The sequence below is a fragment of the Tiliqua scincoides genome, chromosome 1, assembly GCF_035046505.1.
Source record: "Tiliqua scincoides isolate rTilSci1 chromosome 1, rTilSci1.hap2, whole genome shotgun sequence".
Lineage (NCBI taxonomy): Eukaryota > Metazoa > Chordata > Lepidosauria > Squamata > Scincidae > Tiliqua > Tiliqua scincoides.
Genome location: NC_089821.1, coordinates 190678835 through 190700212, shown reverse-complemented (window position 1 = coordinate 190700212; position 21378 = coordinate 190678835). Strand labels below are relative to the sequence as shown.

Here is a 21378-nt window from a genome sequence, read left to right as displayed (position 1 = left end):
TGGATTTTTAGAAAGTGCTTAGCATAAGCTGTTAGGGAATGTGTTGTCCATCAGTGACTCTGAGGGTTGACCTCAGGTTGCCATCGGGCAGCATCTAGTTATCATTGGCAACCAGATGCCCTATTATTGACCCACCTGTTCTAACCCATTTCACAATTCAATGGTTGCTTTGCATCAGTACATCAGAGTTTAAGAGATCAGACAGAAGTGCCATTTTAAGTAGCTTACCTAGAGCCTTCCCTGCTGGCCTGATTGTTTTGGTAGCTGATAAACATGAAGAGTACATCTAGGATATTCAAGTTTGACTAATGAGATTACTTGCATAAAGAGATTTGGCAGATGGCAAATATATGTTTGTGGGAAATCCAATCTTTCCTGCTAGGCCAGTGAAACTAAGAACTGGTTTGGCACTTACTTGCATATGCAGGTCTCCACTCTTCAATTCTGGCACACAACTTCCCCACCCTGAATTAAGGTTTGGCATGATATGACTGTTTTTGGCTTGGTTAATATGAACCTAGATGCACTCCTAAATTCACCCTGAGGATGAAGACTCTTAGGGTGGCCTCTTAGGGTGAACTTAGGAGTAAAGCCAAGTTGGTTTGAACGAGGGATAGCAACAGTAGGTTGTGGTTTGGGAGCTTCTGTCAATGTCCAGTTCCCTTGAAACTGATCTTGTGAAAGTTACTGATAAACTGATAGAAAATGGTAGTGGTTGACCTGATTCAATGTGTAGATACTTTAGGTGAATTCAACTAAAACCAGTTCTGTTGAAAAATCATAACTAAAGGTGGGTTGCCATTTTAGTTGCTGTGGAAACACAAGCTGGGATTCAAAGAGTTCTGTGCAGTTGGTCTGTACTTGAGCCTTGGTGTTCCCAACTTCTTGTGAATCGTTCATGGTTTTGGAATAGTTTTCCATGTGGCAAGGAGGGCTGCAAGAGGAAAGGCCAAGGGGAGAGGGATTCAGACTCTTTAAAAAGAAGGGTCAAGATGTGAAAAGGCCTATCAAAGAAACAATTGAAATGTTACACAGAATATCATGGCAATACTTGACTTGGCGGAAATTGAGTACACCAGTTCAAACTACAAGTGAGTGGGAGCCTTTCTGGACTTAGTAGAATCAGTGGCAGCCTACATCTACATGAAAATCTTTCTGCATGCAGCAATTTAGGACCTTAGTGAGAAGGTTGTATTAGGCCTCTTGTTCTGCTGTGCTAGTTTACTATTCTGTTACTAACTACTGCTGTTACTGTGGTATTACTGTTACTATTCCAGCAACACTTTAATGAGAGAAATACTAAAAATCTATTTCCTATTGTGCTTTGAAGTGGTTCATTCTGCCATTATAGTTTGCTATCATTCTGTGTAATGTATAGATCAGCTCCAAGTAAGTGCTGTTCTGTGGGATCTTCATTGACTTCCAATCTTAAAGCAGCGTATTTTCAACTTTATAGTCATTCTAATGATTTTCCTGGTGATCGTTAGAAAAAAAATAATCAAATACAGTTGTAGTATAAGTAGCAGCTTAAAATGTAAGTAATTTCCATCTTTCCTGGTTTTGTTTCTGTAAACAGTAGGATCTGAAAATGGGCAAGAAGCAATTGAAAGTGCTGCTGCTTTCCTTTTTAAAACCTTTCACCTGAAGGAATATGTTGGTCACGATGAGACAAAAACGATCAAGCACATGTTTGGGCCCTTTCCATCATCATCTGCTACTGCTGCCTGCAATTCAGCATATGGGATTGCCTCTCACTTCTCTAAAGAACAGCTCACTGCCCTTTTGCAGACGGCAGAGGAGCAAAATGGTGACACAAAACTGTCTTTTGGTAAAAATATTGCATTTTCATTTGACATGCATGATTTGGATGACTTTGAAGAACTGCCAGTCAATGGCGACGCTGATGAACAGAAAGTTATAAGTTTGAATTACAAGAAATTTCTAGATCACCATTTGGAGCACTTCCCCAATTGCTATGACAACAGCTCTGGAATGAAGTCATCAGAGAAAGTGGACGATTCTTTCCTGTGGTGTGAGGTTGGGAAGTATATGAGTGAATTGCTGAAAGGGACTCCTGGTGGTCCAACCATGGAGCATCTTTGCTGCACTTTGTATGAGATGCTTGCTTCACATAAAAGTGGTGATGAGCTCCAGAATGAGGTAGTGTACTTTCGTTGTTGCTTTTCTATGTAATTTTATTTCCAAATGTTTTGTCTGGAAAGTGGCATGAGACTATTTCTTGGGGATAAGTATGTGCAACAATTACTATTGTTTCTGCTTCTTGCCAAGGCATTAATGCAGAATTGATGAAATTTTTTCATCCATTTTGCAACTTGAAATGACATTTGAACCAGAGCAAAAACTAATGTTATGCATAAATGTGGGTGGAGCGGTCCCATAGTGTGCATGATCTTGAGTTTGTGATTCCAATCACATGTTTCATTTGGCTGATTGCAGGAGTGATCTGGGGTATAGTTATGGTATTGTTAGTTTACAGCAATATGCCATACCATGGGACTGTTCCCTTGTCTAGAAGAAAACCAGGCACTGGGCAGAAAAAAGTGACTCCTTTTTGAGAAAGGCAGCAGGTCGTTGCTTGTTGAGAATGATGTAAATGTAATTGGGAATTGGTGAATGGCAGGGAGGTGAACCACTTTCCCCCTGACAGTGGAACAGAGAATCGATATTAAAATGGAAGAGCACAAATTGGGTTAAGAGGAGTCCCGAGAGAGAAGGATGAAATGGTTCAGTGTAATTTGGACTGGTTCTAAAGAACTTTTGCTGAATATGGAGTAAAAATCTAAATTGCTAAAGGCTGGTCACCAAGGAAACTTGCCAGTTTGTCTGATACAGGGACAACTCAACAGAGAGATTTGTATTTGGTCCATTTTCAGTGTTGTAATTGATTTGGGTTTTGTGCCATGTGGTATAAGAGGGAGAACAAGAGACAGTTTTCCAAGGTTGCTTTTAAGTTGTCCATGTTTTCTGGGAGGCCACTATTATGTCACCAGGATCACTCATCTACTTGCCAGCAACAAGTTCCCTCTTCTATTTGGCCAACTGTCCTGTTCTTTCAGCAAAAGTGCTATTTATGAATGAGAACTCAAGCTTGCCTCTTTCCTTGTTCTTAATGGAGAATTGAAGTATTAGTTTTCCTCCTGAGAGCTAGATGTTTACAGAAAGTTCCAGCAGTGCCTGGAGAAATTGACCTTTCCTTCCTCCATGAAGAACTTGAGGGAAGAGAGAGGGGGTATTTTCCTCTTCTTTCTTTGAGGGTTTTGCAGAAGGCAGGACAGGCAAGGTACTGTTTGCATTTTCCTCAGCAGTACAGTGCAAGGCCATGTCCACTCCTGCATTCTCTATATTCCCTCCAACTTGGAAGGGAGGAGTTGGTGGGGACCACAAATGCTCGAAGGCCTAGCCAAAATGTTTGGGCCCCTGAGAGGAGAAAATGAGAAATGGACAGAAATTAGCTTGCCCTTACACCCCTTGAATGGTCTGAAAGAGGTATGCCATGTGGTTATCCTGTGTTCAGTACACAATTGGATGCCTTATGAGAGACGGAGGGAGGAGGATGACAGACAGGACCCTGATTCAGGGGCACCTGCTGCATCTTCAGCAACTGCAGTTGTGATCCTGCAGGTTCACCATTCTATTCGTTGGGTCTGTTTCCCAGCCACAGACATGTTACTACAGCTCCCTCTGCTGATATCTGTGTAAAATAATTCTGCTTGCCTTGGAGAAAATTTGCTTTCAGCTTTTTTTTTTCTTTCTTTACCCTTTCCCTACTGTATGACCAGACTTGCATGTGAAACAGATATTGCCTATAGCTTTCTCTTAAAAGTGAGTTTTAACAAAATACAGTTGCACAGGCTGCAAGCTGCCTCAGAAGACAGGAGAGGGGCTTTTTAAAAAATCCTTTTCCTTCCAGCATGTTGTTCTGCTGAAAATCTTCCCCTCCATTGTTTTTCTCCCATGTGGAAAAACAGATTTAAAATCCCCTGCCTTTTTATTCCCTGTGAGTTTTCCGAGGCCAACTTTATCTTCCATAGTTGCATGGTGGTTTCAAAAAAAAAAAAGTATGTCTCCTTTGAGGAAAGACTGTATGCAACTGAGCATCATGTGTAGTTTGGTCCCTTTATTTGAAGAAGCAGTTATGTTCAGAAGCTGATAAAATGTTGGTGCTTCACCTCTTGCCTTCTTGACCAAACACTGTGAAAGTCTGAGACAATCTTAAAGAGCCTTAAGTTATTACTTAGAAGTAAGATCCATTGAGTTCATAGGTTACATGAATAGGATTATAGCCTCGGAGCTCAAAATAATTCTCTTTGGTGTTGTTACTAGAACTCTACAGCATGGCCTTTGACTAATTAATTGTTCACTAATTATGCTTTCCACTGCTGCAAGCTTGAGGCATAAACTGCTTTTAAGCCTACTCCGGACTTTAGTTTTCAGTTGCTCTGATATGCAGTAATGCTCCCAAGTGCTGTTTGCAAACTTACTTTGAATTACTGGAAGTATCTTCATATAATCTCCTCATGCTGGGAAACAACATGCTCTAAGAACTTTCCTTACTGTGATGGCATCCATATACAAGCCGGTTCTTTGGCTGTCTTTTTCACTGTTGAATATTGTCTAATTATTTCCTCTTGATTTAACTTTTGTATCCTGCTGTTTCTACTTGTTCCTTGTTTATAGTAATTGTAAGCTCCATTTGGCGGAGAACATCCTCATTGCATATCTCGCTTGAACAGCAGAGCCCTGTATTGCAAGTTTAAGGCACCCATCACACTATTATTATTATTATTATTATGTTTATGTTTATGTTTATTTATTTATTTTAAGAATAATAATGACTGTAGCTCAATTCAAATTTCAACTAAAAGTTCACAAAGCAGTTTACGGAGAAAAATCAAATAACTAATGGCTCCGTGTCCCAAAAGGGCTCACAATCTAAAAAGATGCAACACCAGCAGACAGCCCCTAGAAAAGACACTGCTGGGGGGAGATGGGCCAGTTACTCTCCACCTGCTAAAAAGAGGAGCACCCACTTGAAAAAGTGCCTCTTACCCAATTAACGGGTAATTTCCCACATTATTTTGACTGGGTGATAATTATGATATAGCTGATGTCTGGAGATGTACCAGAACAGGTAAACCCAATGCAGTGGGTGGAACAGGGAGAAGATGGGGTGGGGAATGGGTGGATCTGGCCTGGGAGTGGGTGGGTTTGGGAGTGGCAGTGCATGCTGAATCCCAACTCTCTTTCTGGGCCTGATCCATCTGCATAGAGCAGTGTGGACTTGCGCCAGCAATATTGCTGGTGCAGATCCAAGTTGCCCCATAGCAGCTGCTGGAGTTTACCCCAGGTTAAAGGGACAAATGTCCCCCTACCCCATGGAGACCTTCAGCTGCTGAATATCCCCTGTGGGATGCTGCATCACTGCACAGGAATGAGGCTGTTACATGCCCTTTCATGTGCAGTTTGAGCCATACACAGGCACATTTTTAAAGTAAATTAAGAACTTCTCTTTTATGTGAGCAAAGTGTGTGTATCATATGGCTGCAACACTAGTTATTGCATGCTGGTCTAGTGGAAAGGAAAGGTTGTGTGCATGATGCTGCTTCATGAAATGACAATGGTAAACTGGCTTGTAGAAAGCTCTTCTGTTTTGTAGCTTTAGTGTTTAGGGCTTGGGGGATGGGTGGGAGCATTTTAAAAGGTTCAGGGCTGTGCACTTCACTGCCTACTTACGAATATTATCACAATATTATATTGCACCAAAGAGTTATATTTCTTAAAATATAAATTTGGAGTCTACAAAACCTGAAGACCTAATCCTTCTTACTAGCTGTTTAATTTGAAATCTCTTTTATGCAAAGGGTTGGTATAAATGGTATTATTTGGTATGCTGTAATTTACCAAGGGTTGATGCAAATTGTAATCCTGGATGTTGGCCCCCCATCTAGAGATTCATGTGCACCCCATTATCTCTTAAATGCTTGTGATTCTCTGTTCCCTTCAGTGAATGGAACTAATCACTGCTTGGGAATATACATATGGACTGCCTTCTGCTGTTTAAATGAATTGGGATGCTGTTCCAGGAAAGTGAGAACTCTGTGCATACCCCGGAGCCATAAATACATTTTCCCTTTTCATTATGGATTAATGCAGTTTATAACGTGCTTGAAGAAATCCTCTAAGTAACTTCTTAAATTATAGGGTAGTGTTGGTACCTGATCTTTTTCTTTAAAAATAGTATCCACGATTTTATGAAATTGTTAAACTTTTGGTCATACAGAAATAATGCCATTAAATAAATTGCTTTTAATAAAAGCAGTAGGTGTATTTAAAGAATTTGAGAGATTAAGTGTGATTTCTCCCTCCTTCTTTTGTGTTGGTACTTATTAGTTGTAAGTATTTTTATGATTGCTTTTTCCTTTGAAGAGTGTGTTAGGTGGGGGGTTTCTCCTATACATTGATATTTTAAATGTAATATATGTACAGATAGTGTTTCATAGACATAATTTTGCAAGCTTACACCCCATTCAGTTGATGCATGTATTGAGCAGTCAGAGTCATAAAAGGGAGGAATTGGATTCTTTGCCTAAGTTGGTTCATTCTGAAGTACATGGACATTAAACTCTCATTAAATGATTACATTTTTCATATACATCGCTGAAGTATGTAATATTAAGATCAGTGGTGCCTCAAATAACTCTGAATTGATAGCATAGCAGAGCATCCTCATAGATGGATATTTTCTGAATTGCTGCCTAATATTCACTGCACATTGGTTTTACTAGGTTAGGATTTTAAAATATGTTATGGTAGAAAGATTTAGGTGACTGTCCAAGATGTTTCACCTACATTCTCTTGGTAATCTGATGCTTACAAACCTGTGGTGGGCCATTGGACTGTATTCTTTTAAATGGAGTCATGATTAAGGACCCAGTCCTATCCAACTTTCCAGTGCTGATGCAACTTTGCATCAGCATGCACTGTGACCTGTGATTGGGGGGGGGGGGCAGTCTCAGAGGCCTTCTCAAGGTAAGGAAGCATTTGTTCCCTTGCCTCAGGGTTGCATTGTGGCTGCATCAGCACTGGAAAGCTTGATAGGACTGAGCCCTTAGTCCCATGGAAATCCATGAGACAATTTAGATCTGTCTAATTTTATTTCTGTGATTTCAGTGTGTTCAAGTCACAACTGACTTACAACCCATAATCTTATTTCCCTGTTGTGAATCAAAGGCTGAGGGCAGCTGGGTTCATACCTAGTAATGCTATCTCTTGTCTTGGTATTCTTAGCATGAGCATGAATCTTAGTTTGATACTGTGTCTTGTTAAGGAAGTGGAGTTTGCTGAGTTCATATGCAGTTTTAAATCTGTTTTTGTTTAGCTAGGAATAGAAACAACTATACCCACCTCCTGCGCCCAGCACCTGAAGGGAATTAGAAAGCACACAAACCTAAGATTGAACTTAATGGGACTTGCTTCTTAGTAGACTTGCATAGGATTGTACTGTATCTTATCCTTTATATGAAAATGTATTACAAGAGTTCTAGTGTTACTCTCATTTAAAAAAATCTTTGGTGTTATTTTGCTCCTACACCACAATTCAGGATAGAGCAATTGAAAATAAACGGAGAACTTAGGCATTGATTCTTACTTATGCATTGGGCAAAATAACTTTCATTCTGTAATTTCCTTGTTTTCATATTCATTAATGGCCTAGTATCAGTATTTGACTTTTTCTGTCCTGCCATTTCACTTTGTAAGGCAAGTTTTTGTTGTGCAAATACTTGGGGAGCAAGCTCAAGTCTGTGGCCAAGAGGTCATTCAACAGCAAGAATGTTGTTGAGTAGTCGTAGCCTTGAGCAGAAGCTATGTTGTCAGGCCAGTGCATAATGCTTAGTACGTAGTACTATGTACAGTGCAATGTAAAGGTAAAATGATGAATTCTTGAGAATTGATAAGGGTATTCCAAGTACGCAGAGTTGTAAACAATGGCACATGCTACATTGAAGCAAATGGATTTTGAGCTACAATATAGAATATACAGAGAGCTGGTGCCTTGGAATTTCCTATAAATTGCTATGAAAATATAGCACCAGCTCCAAAGATGTGTGTTACCTTTTAAACATTTTAAGGAGAGGAAATGTGGAGCTTGATTTTTATCTGTATATTGTTTATTGTTGGCTTGTTTAATTGTTTATTTAGATAGTGTCTATGGCAGGAACACATTTTCTGAGAATCTTACATCCCCAAATTCAAAACCTGCAAACTTATAGGTCTTGGAAAGTGGTCACTTGTTTCATTGTAGCATGAAACCACACTTTAATGAATTAATCGAGTGGTTCTCGAACTTTTCCGGCTTGCGCCTCCCCTGATCCTTGTCGCCATTGGCCATGGCTCCCCATTACAACACCTTGTTGCAAGGTCAAGAGCAAAGTTCAAAAGCAAACTCAGTAGGCAAGAGTGGTGATCGTCTGCAAGCTTTATTCGTTGCCAGCAACGGGCTTCTCAGGGACTCCAGTCCAAAAGGAGAGAGCAATGGGAGCCATGTGGGAACTCCCAGCACTCTCAGAGAAAAGCAATGTTCCAGTGTGAACCCTTTGCTTATGTAGCATTTTGGCTTCTTTGTCTGAAAATCTCACAGTCATTGGCTGGGGTTATGACATCAGAGATGGATCACTTTACAAACATTTGATTGGTCAGTTTCAAGTTACAAACTAAAAACATACATTTCAACAACAACTAGGTGGCATTCTTTACTCATTTATTACAGTACTAGGTTTTGATATGTCTTTTGCAATTATCGCCTGACCTTGACAGAATTAAGCTAGCCTTTTGGTTTTCCTTTTATTAATTCCCTGTGCTATTGTGATGCATAGTGGCATAAACATATATTTAATTCAAAACAAACTAACTTTATTGTAAATAAAGATTTTAAGAAACATTTCTCCTTATTTTAATTAAATCCAGCTTTCTCTGTCAGCTTGGAGACACTGACAGAGATTCTTTGAAATGTTCTGCCAATTAGGGCTTTCTCATAGACAACTTCATTATCTTGTTCCTGTCCAGCTGATTTGCAAGTGTCTGTATCTGCCAAACTCTATCTCTGTTCGTCAAACAAGATAAACGGTCTCCTCATTAAAATGGTAGTGCTATCTCTTTAACCTGTGTCTGGGTGTTAAGAGATGTAACTCTTTCCCAATTAATTGATGCAGGTGCATCCTGGCTACTTATAAATCTGTCTTTCCTTTTGAGTTATAATCTGTCTCTGCATTGTGTCTAATCTCTCTTTGTACCTCCCTAGTTCCAATTAAAATTAACAAGCTGGACCTTGAGTCTCTAATCTCTCTTTGTACTACATTCCAGGTCTATGAGCTGTCTATGAGACCTTTAATTAATTTTTGTTGAGATTGCAATTTGAATTACATCTGAGACTTAAGCAGCCTTAATGGTACTATTATTAACAGTTAAACTCTTTACTATGGCTTTATACATATATTTTGATTATAATTCTAAGCAATAACTATTAAGCATTAAAATATTTGGCTTGCATGCTAACTTTGTGATCCTTTGACACTTCCATGATGCTCTGATGTGTTGCCTTTGTGTAATTAGCCTTAAACAGCTCTCCCAGTGCATATTTTGGAAAGCCTGTCTGAATTAAGTTCTAAAAACTTTTTTCTCTCTGTTTAAGTAAGCCTGAATTTTTAAAATACAAAATTTTTCTCCCTATGTGTTTTCCTCTGTTCAGTTGTTCTGACATTAAAACTTGGGAGTGTAAAAATGAAACTACTGCTTAGCCTCATTTATCATACCAATTAAACTCGACAGCTGGGAATTCCAGATTCTTTCACAAACAGTGCTTTGAAGCTTAAACTCTTATCTGATGTCTTTGTCATTCTAGTTAAAAACATTCCTTGATTTACAGCTTGTCTCTGTTTCACTTTCAGACTTCTTCAGACAAAGTGGATTTCATATATTTTAAGCATTTTCCTTATTTCTTAAATATTATTTGTTTTAAACTGTTTGGCTATTAACACTCATAAACAGAGAATAAACATTACTAACATTTTGGTTCATTAACATGAGTAGACATTTGGACATTTTCCCTATTAAACTGCCAAGCTTTTGCTCTGCCCAAATGATCTGTTTTAACATAATTGGCTGACTTTCATTAGCCTCAATCAACCTCAGTTACCCCCAAAATGGGGATGAAGGTGTTATAAATTATACACTAGAAACAAGGCTGCCAGCACTCTGAGGCTGCAAGCCTAACTACATTTACCTGAGAGTAAGCCCCATTGAACAAAATAGGACTTACTTCTGAGTAGACTTGGTTAGGATTGTGCCCTGAGTTTGTTAGCAGCACACCTGGAGGGTTTTGGAAAGGGAGGGGAGAAGTGATGAATTTGCAGGAGGGGAAGACTTTGTTTTGTGTGTATCTGCTAATTGCAAACTGATGCAAACTGAGACCTAGAGACTGTTTGGCTGGAATCCTAACCCCGCTTTCCTGGGAGTAAGTCCCATTGAACACAATAGGACTTACTTCTGAGTAGACATAGCTAGGATTGTGCCTTTTGTCTTACAATAGCAGCCAACAGAGTACCCCCCCCCCCCCAAAAAAAAAAAAAAGGAGGCAGGAGGAAAAAGGGGAATGGCTAAAAAGGAATGGGGATTTTTATGTTTAATCAATTTTTGGAGACAAAGCCATCAAGAGTGACTTTTTTTCTTTTTTGAAGGGAGAGGAAAAAGAGAAAGGTGAGGATCCCGGGTTAAGCTGACACAGATCCCAAGCCTATGTAGGTCTACTCAGAAGTAAGCCCCATTTGAGTCAATGGGGCTTACTCCCAGGAAAGTGTGGAAAGGATTGCAGCCACACCCAGCAAGATTACAACTCACCCCAGAGTAGATGGGTGCAGTTCACACACATACACCCAACATGCAGATGCTACCCCTGTTCCCCCCAGGCAAGACAGAGGGATGCAGGCTGGGGCATATGGACACCCCCCCCCCACTAGGAGCAGGCTGGCTCCTTCCTTCCCAAGCAGCCTTAACCAATCCCAGGATGCCCAAGGCAAGGGGCACACTGGGAAATGCAGTCCTTGGGGCAAGGTTGCACATGGAGAGAGCTCCATGATGAGATGCGGCACTTCTGCAAACCCAGCCAGCTTTCTCTCCCACCTCCCCTCACCATATTTCACAGCCCCCCTCCCAGCCTCATGCTGCCCCACCCACCTCGTTCACAGCTGCAGAAAAGCAGCAAGTCAGCAGGCAGCATGTGCAGCAGAGCAGCCCAGCCTCTCTCCCTCCCAGATGCCTGGTGACGCCCCTGGAGGCTAACCATGCCTCACTAGGGAGGCGGGATGCAGTTTGAATACCTCAGGATTAATCATTAACCCTTGACTTGAGAATGGCTCCCTCTCTTGAGAGCTTTCGGCGAGGCCTGAAAACACTGTTGTTTAAACAAGCCTTCTGATTTCTGGCCTTCTTAACTTTTTATACATCTTTTAGTTTTACAGGCTTGTTTCCTCGGTGATCTGCTCTTTTACTCTTTTAATCTGACTACTGTTTTTATGGCCCTGTAGTGTGTTTTTAAATGTTTTTATCTGTCTGTATTAATGTTTTTTAAATTTTATTGTTTTTAATATGTTGTTAGCCGCCCTGGGTCCCGTTAGGGAGAAGGGCGGGATAAAAATAAAGTTTTATTATTATTATTATTATTATATGAGAGGACAGGCTTAGAGCTTGGACGAAGTTGGTTTGGGACCATGAGGAAGTTCTTAGAGAGTAGGCAGACAGGTATGTTTGAATGTTTAGCATTTTAATCTAATTCTAGTGTTCCTTTTCATTTTTTCTAATCTCTGAGAATTGATGGTATAAAAATTAACAATCTTCTCTTTGGTAATAAGGAATATATTGGGTCTCAGTGCGGAACATGTTTTGTGATAGAATATGCCTTTTGAAAGGAAATTCCAAGGCACCAGCTCTCTGCATAGTCAGTATTGTAGCACAAAATCTATGTGCTTCAGTGTAGCATGTGCCATTGTTTACAATAATGGGAATATTGGGTTTTAATTGTTACAAACCAGATGCTTTCCAGTCCACCCATGCTCCCAGCTGGCATGTCACTCTCCCAACAGCATCCAAGGCTTAGTTTCTTAATATTATCTGCCGCCCTTGTTCTCTTCATGGATGAATCAACATCCAATCTTCCAGCTGCTGTTTTTTTTTTGGGGGGGGGAAGGGCTCGTTGAAACAAAACCAAAAGTTTTCCTTTGAGTGCTCAGTTCACAGCTACTTTTCTGTTCTACTGCGGGCAAAGCCTCTGAGCTGCTAAATAATCAATTGGTTCCTTCAGAAATGGGGGAAAACATTATGACAAAATTGGTAAACAAATTAGATCTTGAAAACGAACATACATGGGTGTATGTTAAATACAAAAATTGAAGATTGGCTTTGCTCATAACCTAGATTGTCAGTGTCTAAATTCAAATCTGAGCAAAGAAAGATATAAATGAACGTTGATCCATTTTACTTCAGGTTGGTACATGTGCAGTGGTTTACCTCAATGTTATGTTTACAGCAGTACTTTATAAAATGTGTGTAACATGTTCATAGTGGTGAGGGGGGTGAACAGTTGTGTGGTGGCCAATAGTACAGCTGTATAATTTGGTGGAGAAAGGACAATGGAGGCAAGGGTAAAGAGTGCAACCAAAGGATTTATTTTCATAAGTAATTCAAAACTGAGGCCTAGCTGAACTTCCACCTTAAGCTAGACAAGGGAAAAGTATTACTAACCATTCTGTCACAACTTTGTCTTATCTGTAAGCTATTGTGGGGAAGAGGAATACATACATGACACTCCTTAGCACAGTATCAAATCTGGGAGGAAACTGGCCTGGGAAAGGGCTGAGTAGGAAGAGGAAAAAAGAGGAGAAGGGACATAGGAAGTTTAGGTGGATTTCCTAGGGGAACTCGAGGTTGGAGAAAATGGGGTTTAGGAAGAAGAGAAGGAGGGAAGTTGGAAGCTTAGCAGAAAAAGAGAGTTCCTGTAGCCTGGACCCCCACAAATGACCTGATGGTCAGCCTGATGGTCAGCCTGATGGTGGCTCTCTGTAACCTGAACTATAGGCGGGTCAATGGTCACGTGTGTTTAATAAAGTGGCCCAAGTTAAACCAAGTGCAGTCTGGCATCTTAGTTGTCGGGTGCAAGGGCAAGTAAATGTTAGATGCAAGGGAGTGGCAATTGGATGCACATGTCTTGTGTGCTCCCTGAAGCATCTGGTGAACTGCTGTGAGGTACAGAAAGCTGAACTAGATGGGCCCTGGTCCTGATCCAGCAGAGCTTCTTAAGGTATTCTTAAGGGAACCACATTCGTTATCCATTGAGAGAGAGCCCACAAAAGTTAGCTGTGTGCTAGTGCAAGGCGGGAGGCTGGAAAAGAAGAGAGGCATGGAGTGATACCAACACTGGGTACTGGCTGGCATGGTGGTCCTTGGATGGAAGTTGAAATGGGAGTGGCTTGGCACAGCAAGGCAGGATGACAAATGGTGGAGCAAAGATCATGAGGCTCTAGTGCTCTAGAGTTTTTTTTGGTTTTTTTTTTTAGACACTTCCCACAGGATCCTATGGGATTCTATGTGGATTGAACTATGTAGTTAGGGGATCCTGTTTTGCTTGTTTAAGAACCCCTGGTTTGTCTTTTACACCCAGATGATGGTTGTCTTGTTAACATGCTTCCTTGATTGAATTCCAATCCTGAAGTTGGTGAGGATTTTTGGAGTCAGGGGTCTCTCTTTTATTTTGCTAAACTTGTTTGTCCCAAAGTCAGGTGCTCTTAGGAGATGGTATCAGTAACAAGGTGAGAAAGCTGCTGTTCCAGCAGGATTTGGAGCTAGTAAGTTCCATTTGAATTTTGGAGCTGTGAAAACTCCATGTGAATAGAAGTAATAAACAAGACTTTAGTTACAAGTGTGGACTTCCTGGCCTGTGCATCTTGCCATCAGTCCAGCAAATAGCCCACTTGCTGGTCTGGCCCGTGCTCTCCTGGCTGGTACTCTGGACCAGGCCCTATGAGAGGAATTTTATCAGGGGGTACGAAGTTTCTTTTGGGCCCCTTTGCAAAGGGGGAAGGCTGAAACAGAGCAAGGGAGAGTGGTGACAGGAGAGCAGAATGGTGGCAGGGAGGGGCAAAACAGAGTGGGGGAGGGTAGAAACAACTGGAAAAGTCTTTGGAGCCCAGGTCTACCCACCCATGTGGCATCCGCAGCTAGATACAGTAATATGGAAAACCAAACACACTCCTAAGTCTCTTTAAAATCTTTTAAATGTAGAAAATCATGCAGAAAATGAGCATCATATTTAGGCTCACACTAGAATGGAAAGTGTCCTGTGTGTACCAAAACTTGCTTCTGCAGCAGCTGTAATCTTGCAGCTGGGTTCCTGAGTTCCTGTACACTCGCTCATGGTAAGCAGATCTACAAACCAAAGAGCTACTGTAGCAGGCCAGTTTCCTCCCAGATTTGACACTGTGCTAAGGAGTGTCATGTATGTATTCCTCGGCCCAGCATATATAGCTTGCCAGTAGCTGTAGTTGCACGCTCATGCTAGTGTCCAGGAAATTTCTGGGCCTCCTCCTTTAGCTGCTGGGCCCCCTTTTTGACCCTGGGCCTGAGTACAAATTACCCCCTTTACCCCCCTCTTCTAGGCCGTGTGCAGAAACAAGTACTTGAATGTGTTTCCTGCACACTTTGAAATAAAGGAAAATAGCATATTGGACAGGTAATGATTTCTATGCTGGTAACAACTTGTGCTTCTGACTGTGAATATTTAGAGTTACCATTAACTGGAGTTTTGTTGTTGATTTCCTTGATCTGAGGAGACTAAGCTTTTCTTGCGGGTGCCTGATGTCCCCAGTGGCATCTTCACCAATGTGTTTGAATGGAAAGCTGATTGTAGATCCAATAGAGAATACTTTTCTTAAGTTATTTTAAATGATCTAGTGCTGCACAGCGCTACAAATGCAACTTGTGCTGCATCCTGTTGAAAGCTGAGTTGGCACAGCTCCAAGCTTCCCATATTCTCGAAGGGGATTTGAGTGGGTGGCCTCCTTGCCGTTTCACTGACCTTAGCCAAACAGGTTGAAAGCTGGAAGCAAATACCTAAGCACGCACTTTTTCCTAGACACCTGCTCCTTCATGTGGACTGAAAGCAATCAGTGGACAAATTGGCTCAATTTAGCTTAGCATATCCATCATCTGAAATAAGTGGTATAGAAACCTGACAACAGTCATATCATTAAAAACCTATGACAGGACATAATTTAACCATTCACTATGCTAATAAATATATTTTGGGAGTTCAGTCAGGCATAGAAAACCTTTTAACATGTGTTGCCTGTATAAGTGTGCTCTACTCACTCTGGATTGGTTTCCCATAGCGTATCCCTCATACAGAGTCATCCCTTCACTAGGGCACTTGGGACAGTCTCCCTGTGCTTTCATGACCAATGTATTGTCATTATGGGGGTTGCACACTGGTTGAGGTGCCCCTGGCCTACAGCCTGCCCCTTTCCCTTGTAGGGACAGCTCTGTCCTTGTGCATCTTCATCCTTCTGTTATTTTTTCATATAGGAATACAGTACTTATAACTAGCCTACCTTTTAACTGGCTAATTTCAGTTGGCTACTTAGTAGCACAGATGATTGGGAAGGTTTAGTTTCTGCACTCTGAATTCAAAGCGCGATACCATAGTCTTTCGAGACTGAAGGTTGCCAACAAAAAAAGTTTCTGCAGTAGCTTGACATTGATGTGGATATAACAGAATGCCTGGGCTTTAATGGTCTTCTGCAGGCAGAATTTTATCTTAATCATTTCCAATACAACCTTCTTTCCATGCGATAAACTGTTTTTTAAAAACCCCCTTCGTCTCATAAGTGGTTTGCCACATTGCATGATGGGCTGCTGTTGGTGGAAGTGTAAGCCCAAAGCTTGGGTATCTGAATCCTGGCCTGCATAAGTTTCTTTTTTGCGGAATATGGTGCATCTGGTCTATTACCCCTGCATAGGAAAATAATTCTCATGGTTCGCCATGAAAAGTTTCTCCACACTTTACACCATCTAAGTGTACAAAGAACACAGGAACAATTAATGATTTCTGTTGGATCTGGAAGTGGTTATACACCTATCACTTCATAGTCAGCTTGTCAAAATAGTATCACAATAAAGCTGTAATTATTAGCAGCCCTGTGAGGGTTGCTTCATTCTGAGATGTGTAGTTCAAGAGACAACAGTGATTTTGGTGAAGTGTTGATAGTTGAGTATCACAGCTTTAGAGGCTTAATTAATCTTAATCGTACATCTCCAGTGTTTTGAACAAAAGGTTCCTTTGTCTGTGTTTGTGAAACAGGAATTAAAGCTGTGGTGATTTCAGTGGCTTTGCTGTATTGAGACATACACCTGTTTGTGAAGCCAAGTGTGCTCTGCTTATCTCTTGAGATAAAGAAATGCATAATGTTGAAAGAATGGTGCAGATATAACACACCAGGGTCTCTTTTACATATTATATTTTACATGCATGCATAATGGCTTGGATCCAAAGGTAGTGTTGCACAAATGGAATGCACTTCTTCTAGTACAAGGTGAGACTCTTGATTTCTAGTGGGGCTCTTTTACTGTTATGTTCCCCTTCCCGCCACAATTCTCCCTAAAAAGATGCTTGTGGGGTTTGAGGGACCCTTTCAAACAACAAAGAATGTGGTCTGTGTAGGAGAATGGCAGGTAGGAAAAATTGATGATGATAGAAAACCCCCACCTTGTGTAAACAAAAATTCTTTCTGTTTCTGTGCACCTGCTTTGGATTGTAATTATGTTTTAAGTAAATACTTAAATCTAAAGAGTGACATGCCAGATGTATAGCATAGAGATACATGTCTCAGTGAGCTGTGATTGTCTGCAGTTCTCTGAGTGAAGCCTCTGGTTTCTCTCTGTGAAATGGTGCTTAAACTGACCCTGTTTTCATTCCAGAAGGAATAAAAATAATCAGTGTTTTCATTACTGGGTTATTTTGTGCCTATTGAGGTTTACAATGTCAAGTTTGCCCTTTTGCCCTAAATACTGTATTATTTAACTACAGCATGTATCTTTTACTTAGCAGTTTAGAAAATACATACTAGCATGTCGTTTTATAGGAGTGGAAAGTAAGGTTTTCTGAAGGTGGCTATTATCTGAGTGGAAGAAAGTTATGATATTTTACATAATAAATGCTATAATGTTGCTTGGCAAAAAGTACTGCAGTTTTAAGACGTTACACTGGAAGTAGGTGTGTTGTTGTCACAGAAAGAAACTGTGATCCAGGTTTGTTGCAGTTCAGAAACTATAAATTCTGAAAACACGTTATGCAAAATTATAGACCTACAACTGAGAGAGATCTATTTTTGCTTTCCCATACAACCTGATGGAATTCTGTGTAGTGATTTTAAGCTGTGATTCACAAGGAAAGTGTCTCTCAAACAGTACTGTGGAAGAGTTGAGCTCTGTTTTAAGCAATTAGTTTTTAGCCCTGTTGACTTACATGGAAGAGAAATAGTTACCTTAGTTGCTTTTGTTCTCTAAGGTGCTTTTCGTACTCATCTAGACAGGCTGGTAGATAGTGCTGGGGAGGAGGTAGAGGTTGTGGTGCATGTCAGCACCAACGACATGGGCAAGTGTAGCTGGGAGGTCCTGGAAGCCAAATTTAGGCTATTAGGTAGGAAGCTGAAAGCCAGGACTTCAAACATAGTGTTCTCTGAAGTGCTACACGTTGCACATGCAGGGCCAGCTAGGCAGGCGGAGATCAGGGGCCTCAATGTGTGGATGAGACGGTGGTGTAGGGAGGAGGGGTTTAGATTCGTTAGGCACTGGGGAATGTTTTGGGACAAGCGGGGCCTGTACAAGAGGGACAGGCTTCACTTGATCCAGAATGGAACCAGACTGCTGGCGCATAAGATTAAAAAGGTGGCAGAGCAGCTTTTAAACTGATCCCTGGGAGAAAGCCGACAGGAGCTGAGGGGTATCCGGTTCGGGACTCCTCATCCCTATGGGATGAGGATGGGCAGGTTAAAGAACAACAAGGCAAAGACAGAGTAGGAGAAGAAATTGGGAATGGTAGCGTGATGGGATGTGATAGACGGTTTGGCACAATGAGAGGATTCAGGGATAAAGGAGCTAATAAGCAGCCCATCCTGGGGCATTCCATGTACAAATGCTTTTATGCAAATGCCCGAAGTCTCTGAGCAAAGATGGGAGAACTGGAATGTCTGGTGACAAGGAAAAACATTGACATAGTGGGTATAACGGAAACCTGGTTATGCGGAATGCGGAGAATGCAGAGAATCAGTGGGATACCGCAATCCCGGGCTATAAACTGTACAGGAGGGACAGGGAGGGGTGTGTTGGAGGTGGGGTGGCTATTTATGTTAAGGAAGGGATAGAATCCAGCAAAGTGGAGATTGAAGTTGGGTCCGACTCCATAGAATCTCTATGGGTTAAATTACCAGGCCTGAGGAGTGATGTAATACTAGGGGCGTATTATCGTCCTCCAGACCAGAAACCGGAAGGGGACCTTGAAATGAGGAAACAGATCAGGGAGGTGACAAGGAAGGACAGGGTTGTAATCATGGGGGACTTTAATTATCCTCATACTGACTGGGTCCATTTCTGTTCTGGTCACCAAGAGGAGACCTGATTCCTTGACATGCTAAATGACTGTGGCTTAGAGCAGCTAGTCATGGAGCCCACCAGAGGACAGGTGACTCTGGATTTAATATTGTGCAGTACTCAGGACCTGGTTAGAGATGTCAATGTTACTGAGCCGTTGGGGAACAGCGATCATGCTGCGATCCGTTTTGACGTGCACGTTGGGGGAAGAATACCGGGCAAATCTCTCACAAAAACCCTTGACTTCCAACGAGCGGACTTCCCTCAAATGAGGAGGCTAGTTAGAAGGAGGTTGAAAGGGAAGGTAAAAAGAGTCCAGTCTCTACAGAGAGCATGGAGCTTGCTCAAATCAACAGTAATAGAGGCCCAGCAGAAGTGTATACTGCAAAGGAAGAAGGGCTTGACTAAGTCCAGGAGGGTGCCTGCATGGCTTCCTTCTGTAAATGAAAGTCTTGCCCTAATGAGGAGAATAAAAAGGAACATAAACGTGGCAAAAGAAATGTAAGAAGGTGAAACGGGAGGCCAAGAGAGACCATGAGGAACATATGGCCAGCAGCATTAAGGTGAATAATAAAAGCTTCTTCAAATATGTTATAAGCAGGAAACCCGCCAGAGAAGTGGTTGGCTCTCTGGATGGTGAGGGAGGGAAAGGGGAAATAAAAGGAGACTTGGAGGTGGCAGAGAAATTAAATGAGTTCTTTGCATCTTTCTTCATGGCAGAAGACCTCAGGCAGATACCGCTGCCTGAATGGCCCCTCCTGACCAAGGAATTATGTCAGAGGTTAAAAGAGAAGATGTTTCAGACCTCCGTTTTGACGTGCACATCCGTTTTGACGTGCACGTTGGGGGAAGAATACCAGGCAAATCTCTAACAAAAACCCTTGACTTCCGACGGGCGGACTTCCCTCAAATGAGGAGGCTGGTTAGAAGGAGGTTGAAAGGGAGGGTAAAAAGAGTCCAATCTCTCCAGAGTGCATGGAGGCTGCTTAAAACAACAGTAATAGAGGCCCAGCAGAGGTGTATACCGCAAAGAAAGAAGGGTTCCACTAAATCCAGGAGGGTGCCCGCATGGCTAACCAGCCAAGTTAGAGAGGCTGTGAAGGGCAAGGAAGCTTCCTTCCGTAAATGGAAGTCTTGCCCTAATGAGGAGAATAAAAAGGAACATAAACTGTGGCAAAAGAAATGTAAGAAGGTGATATGGGAGGCCAAGAGAGACTATGAGGAACGCATGGCCAGCAACATTAAGGGGAATAATAAAAGCTTCTTCAAATATGTTAGAAGCAGGAAACCCTCCAGAGAAGCGGTTGGCCCTCTGGATGGTGAGGGAGGGAAAGGGGAGATAAAAGGAGACTTAGAGATGGCAGAGAAATTAAATGAGTTCTTTGCATCTGTCTTCACGGCAGAAGACCTCGGGCAGATACCGCTGCCCGAACGGCCCCTCCTGACCGAGGAGTTAAGTCAGATAGGGATTAAAAGAGAAGATGTTTCAGACCTCATTGATAAATTAAAGATCAATAAGTCACCGGGCCCTGATGGCATCCACCCAAGGGTTATTAAGGAATTGAAGAATGAAGTTGCAGATCTCTTGACTAAGGTATGCAACTTGTCCCTCAAAACGGCCACGGTGCCAGAAGATTGGAGGATAACAAATGTCACGCCTATTTTTAAAAAGGGAAAGAGGGGGGACCCGGGAAACTATAGGCCGGTCAGCCTAACATCCATACCGGGTAAGATGGTGGAATGCCTCATCAAAGATAGGATCTCAAAACACATAGACGAACAGGCCTTGCTGAGGGAGAGTCAGCATGGCTTCTGTAAGGGTAAGTCTTGCCTGACAAACCTTTTAGAATTCTTTGAAAAGTCAACAGGCATGTGGATGTGGGAGAACCCGTAGACACTATATATCTGGACTTTCAGAAGGCTTTCGACACAGTCCCTCACCAAAGGCTACTGAAAAAACTCCATAGTCAGGGAATTAGAGGGCAGGTCCTCTCATGGATTGGGAACTGGTTGAAGACTGGGAAACAGAGAGTGGGTGTCAATGGGCAATTTTCACAGTGGAGAGAGGTGAAAAGTGGTGTGCCCCAAGGATCTGTCCTGGAACCAGTGCTCTTCAACCTGTTCATAAATGACCTGGAGACAGGGTTGAGCAGTGAAGTGGCTAAGTTTGCAGACGACACCAAACTTTTCTGAGTGGTGAAGACCAGATGTGATTGTCCAGAAGGATCTCTCCAAACTGGCTGAATGGGCAGCAAAATGGCAGATGTGTTTCAATGTAAGTAAGTGTAAAGTCATGCACATTGGGGCAAGAAATCAAAACTTCGCATACAGGCTAATTGGTTCTGAGCTGTCTGTGACAGATCAGGAAAGAGATCTTGGGGGGGTGGTGGACAAGACGATGAAAGTGTCGACCCAATGTGCGGCGGCAGTGAAGAAGGTCAATTCTATGCTTAGGATCATTAGAAAAGGTATTGAGAACAAAACGGCTAATGTTATAATGCTGTTGTACAAATTGGCCACACCTGGAGTATTGCGTCCAGTTCTGATCTCCGCATCTCAAAAAGGATATAGTGGAAATGGAAAAGGTGCAAAAGAGGGCAACTAAGATGATTGCTGGGCTGGGGCACCTTCCTTATGAGGAAAGGCTACAGCGTTTGCGCTTCTTCA

At 41.9% G+C, this 21378-nt stretch overlaps 1 protein-coding gene across 1 annotated transcript in view; it reads left to right on the top strand.

Moving 5' to 3' along the window:
- ASCC3 (activating signal cointegrator 1 complex subunit 3) overlaps window positions 1–21378 on the top strand; it is a 271099-nt gene that overhangs the window by 13710 nt on the left and 236011 nt on the right. The window contains exon 4 of the mRNA XM_066612963.1: window positions 1577–2160. Coding sequence (XP_066469060.1) covers window positions 1577–2160 — 584 coding nt within the window. The remainder of the gene's footprint in view (window positions 1–1576; window positions 2161–21378) is intronic.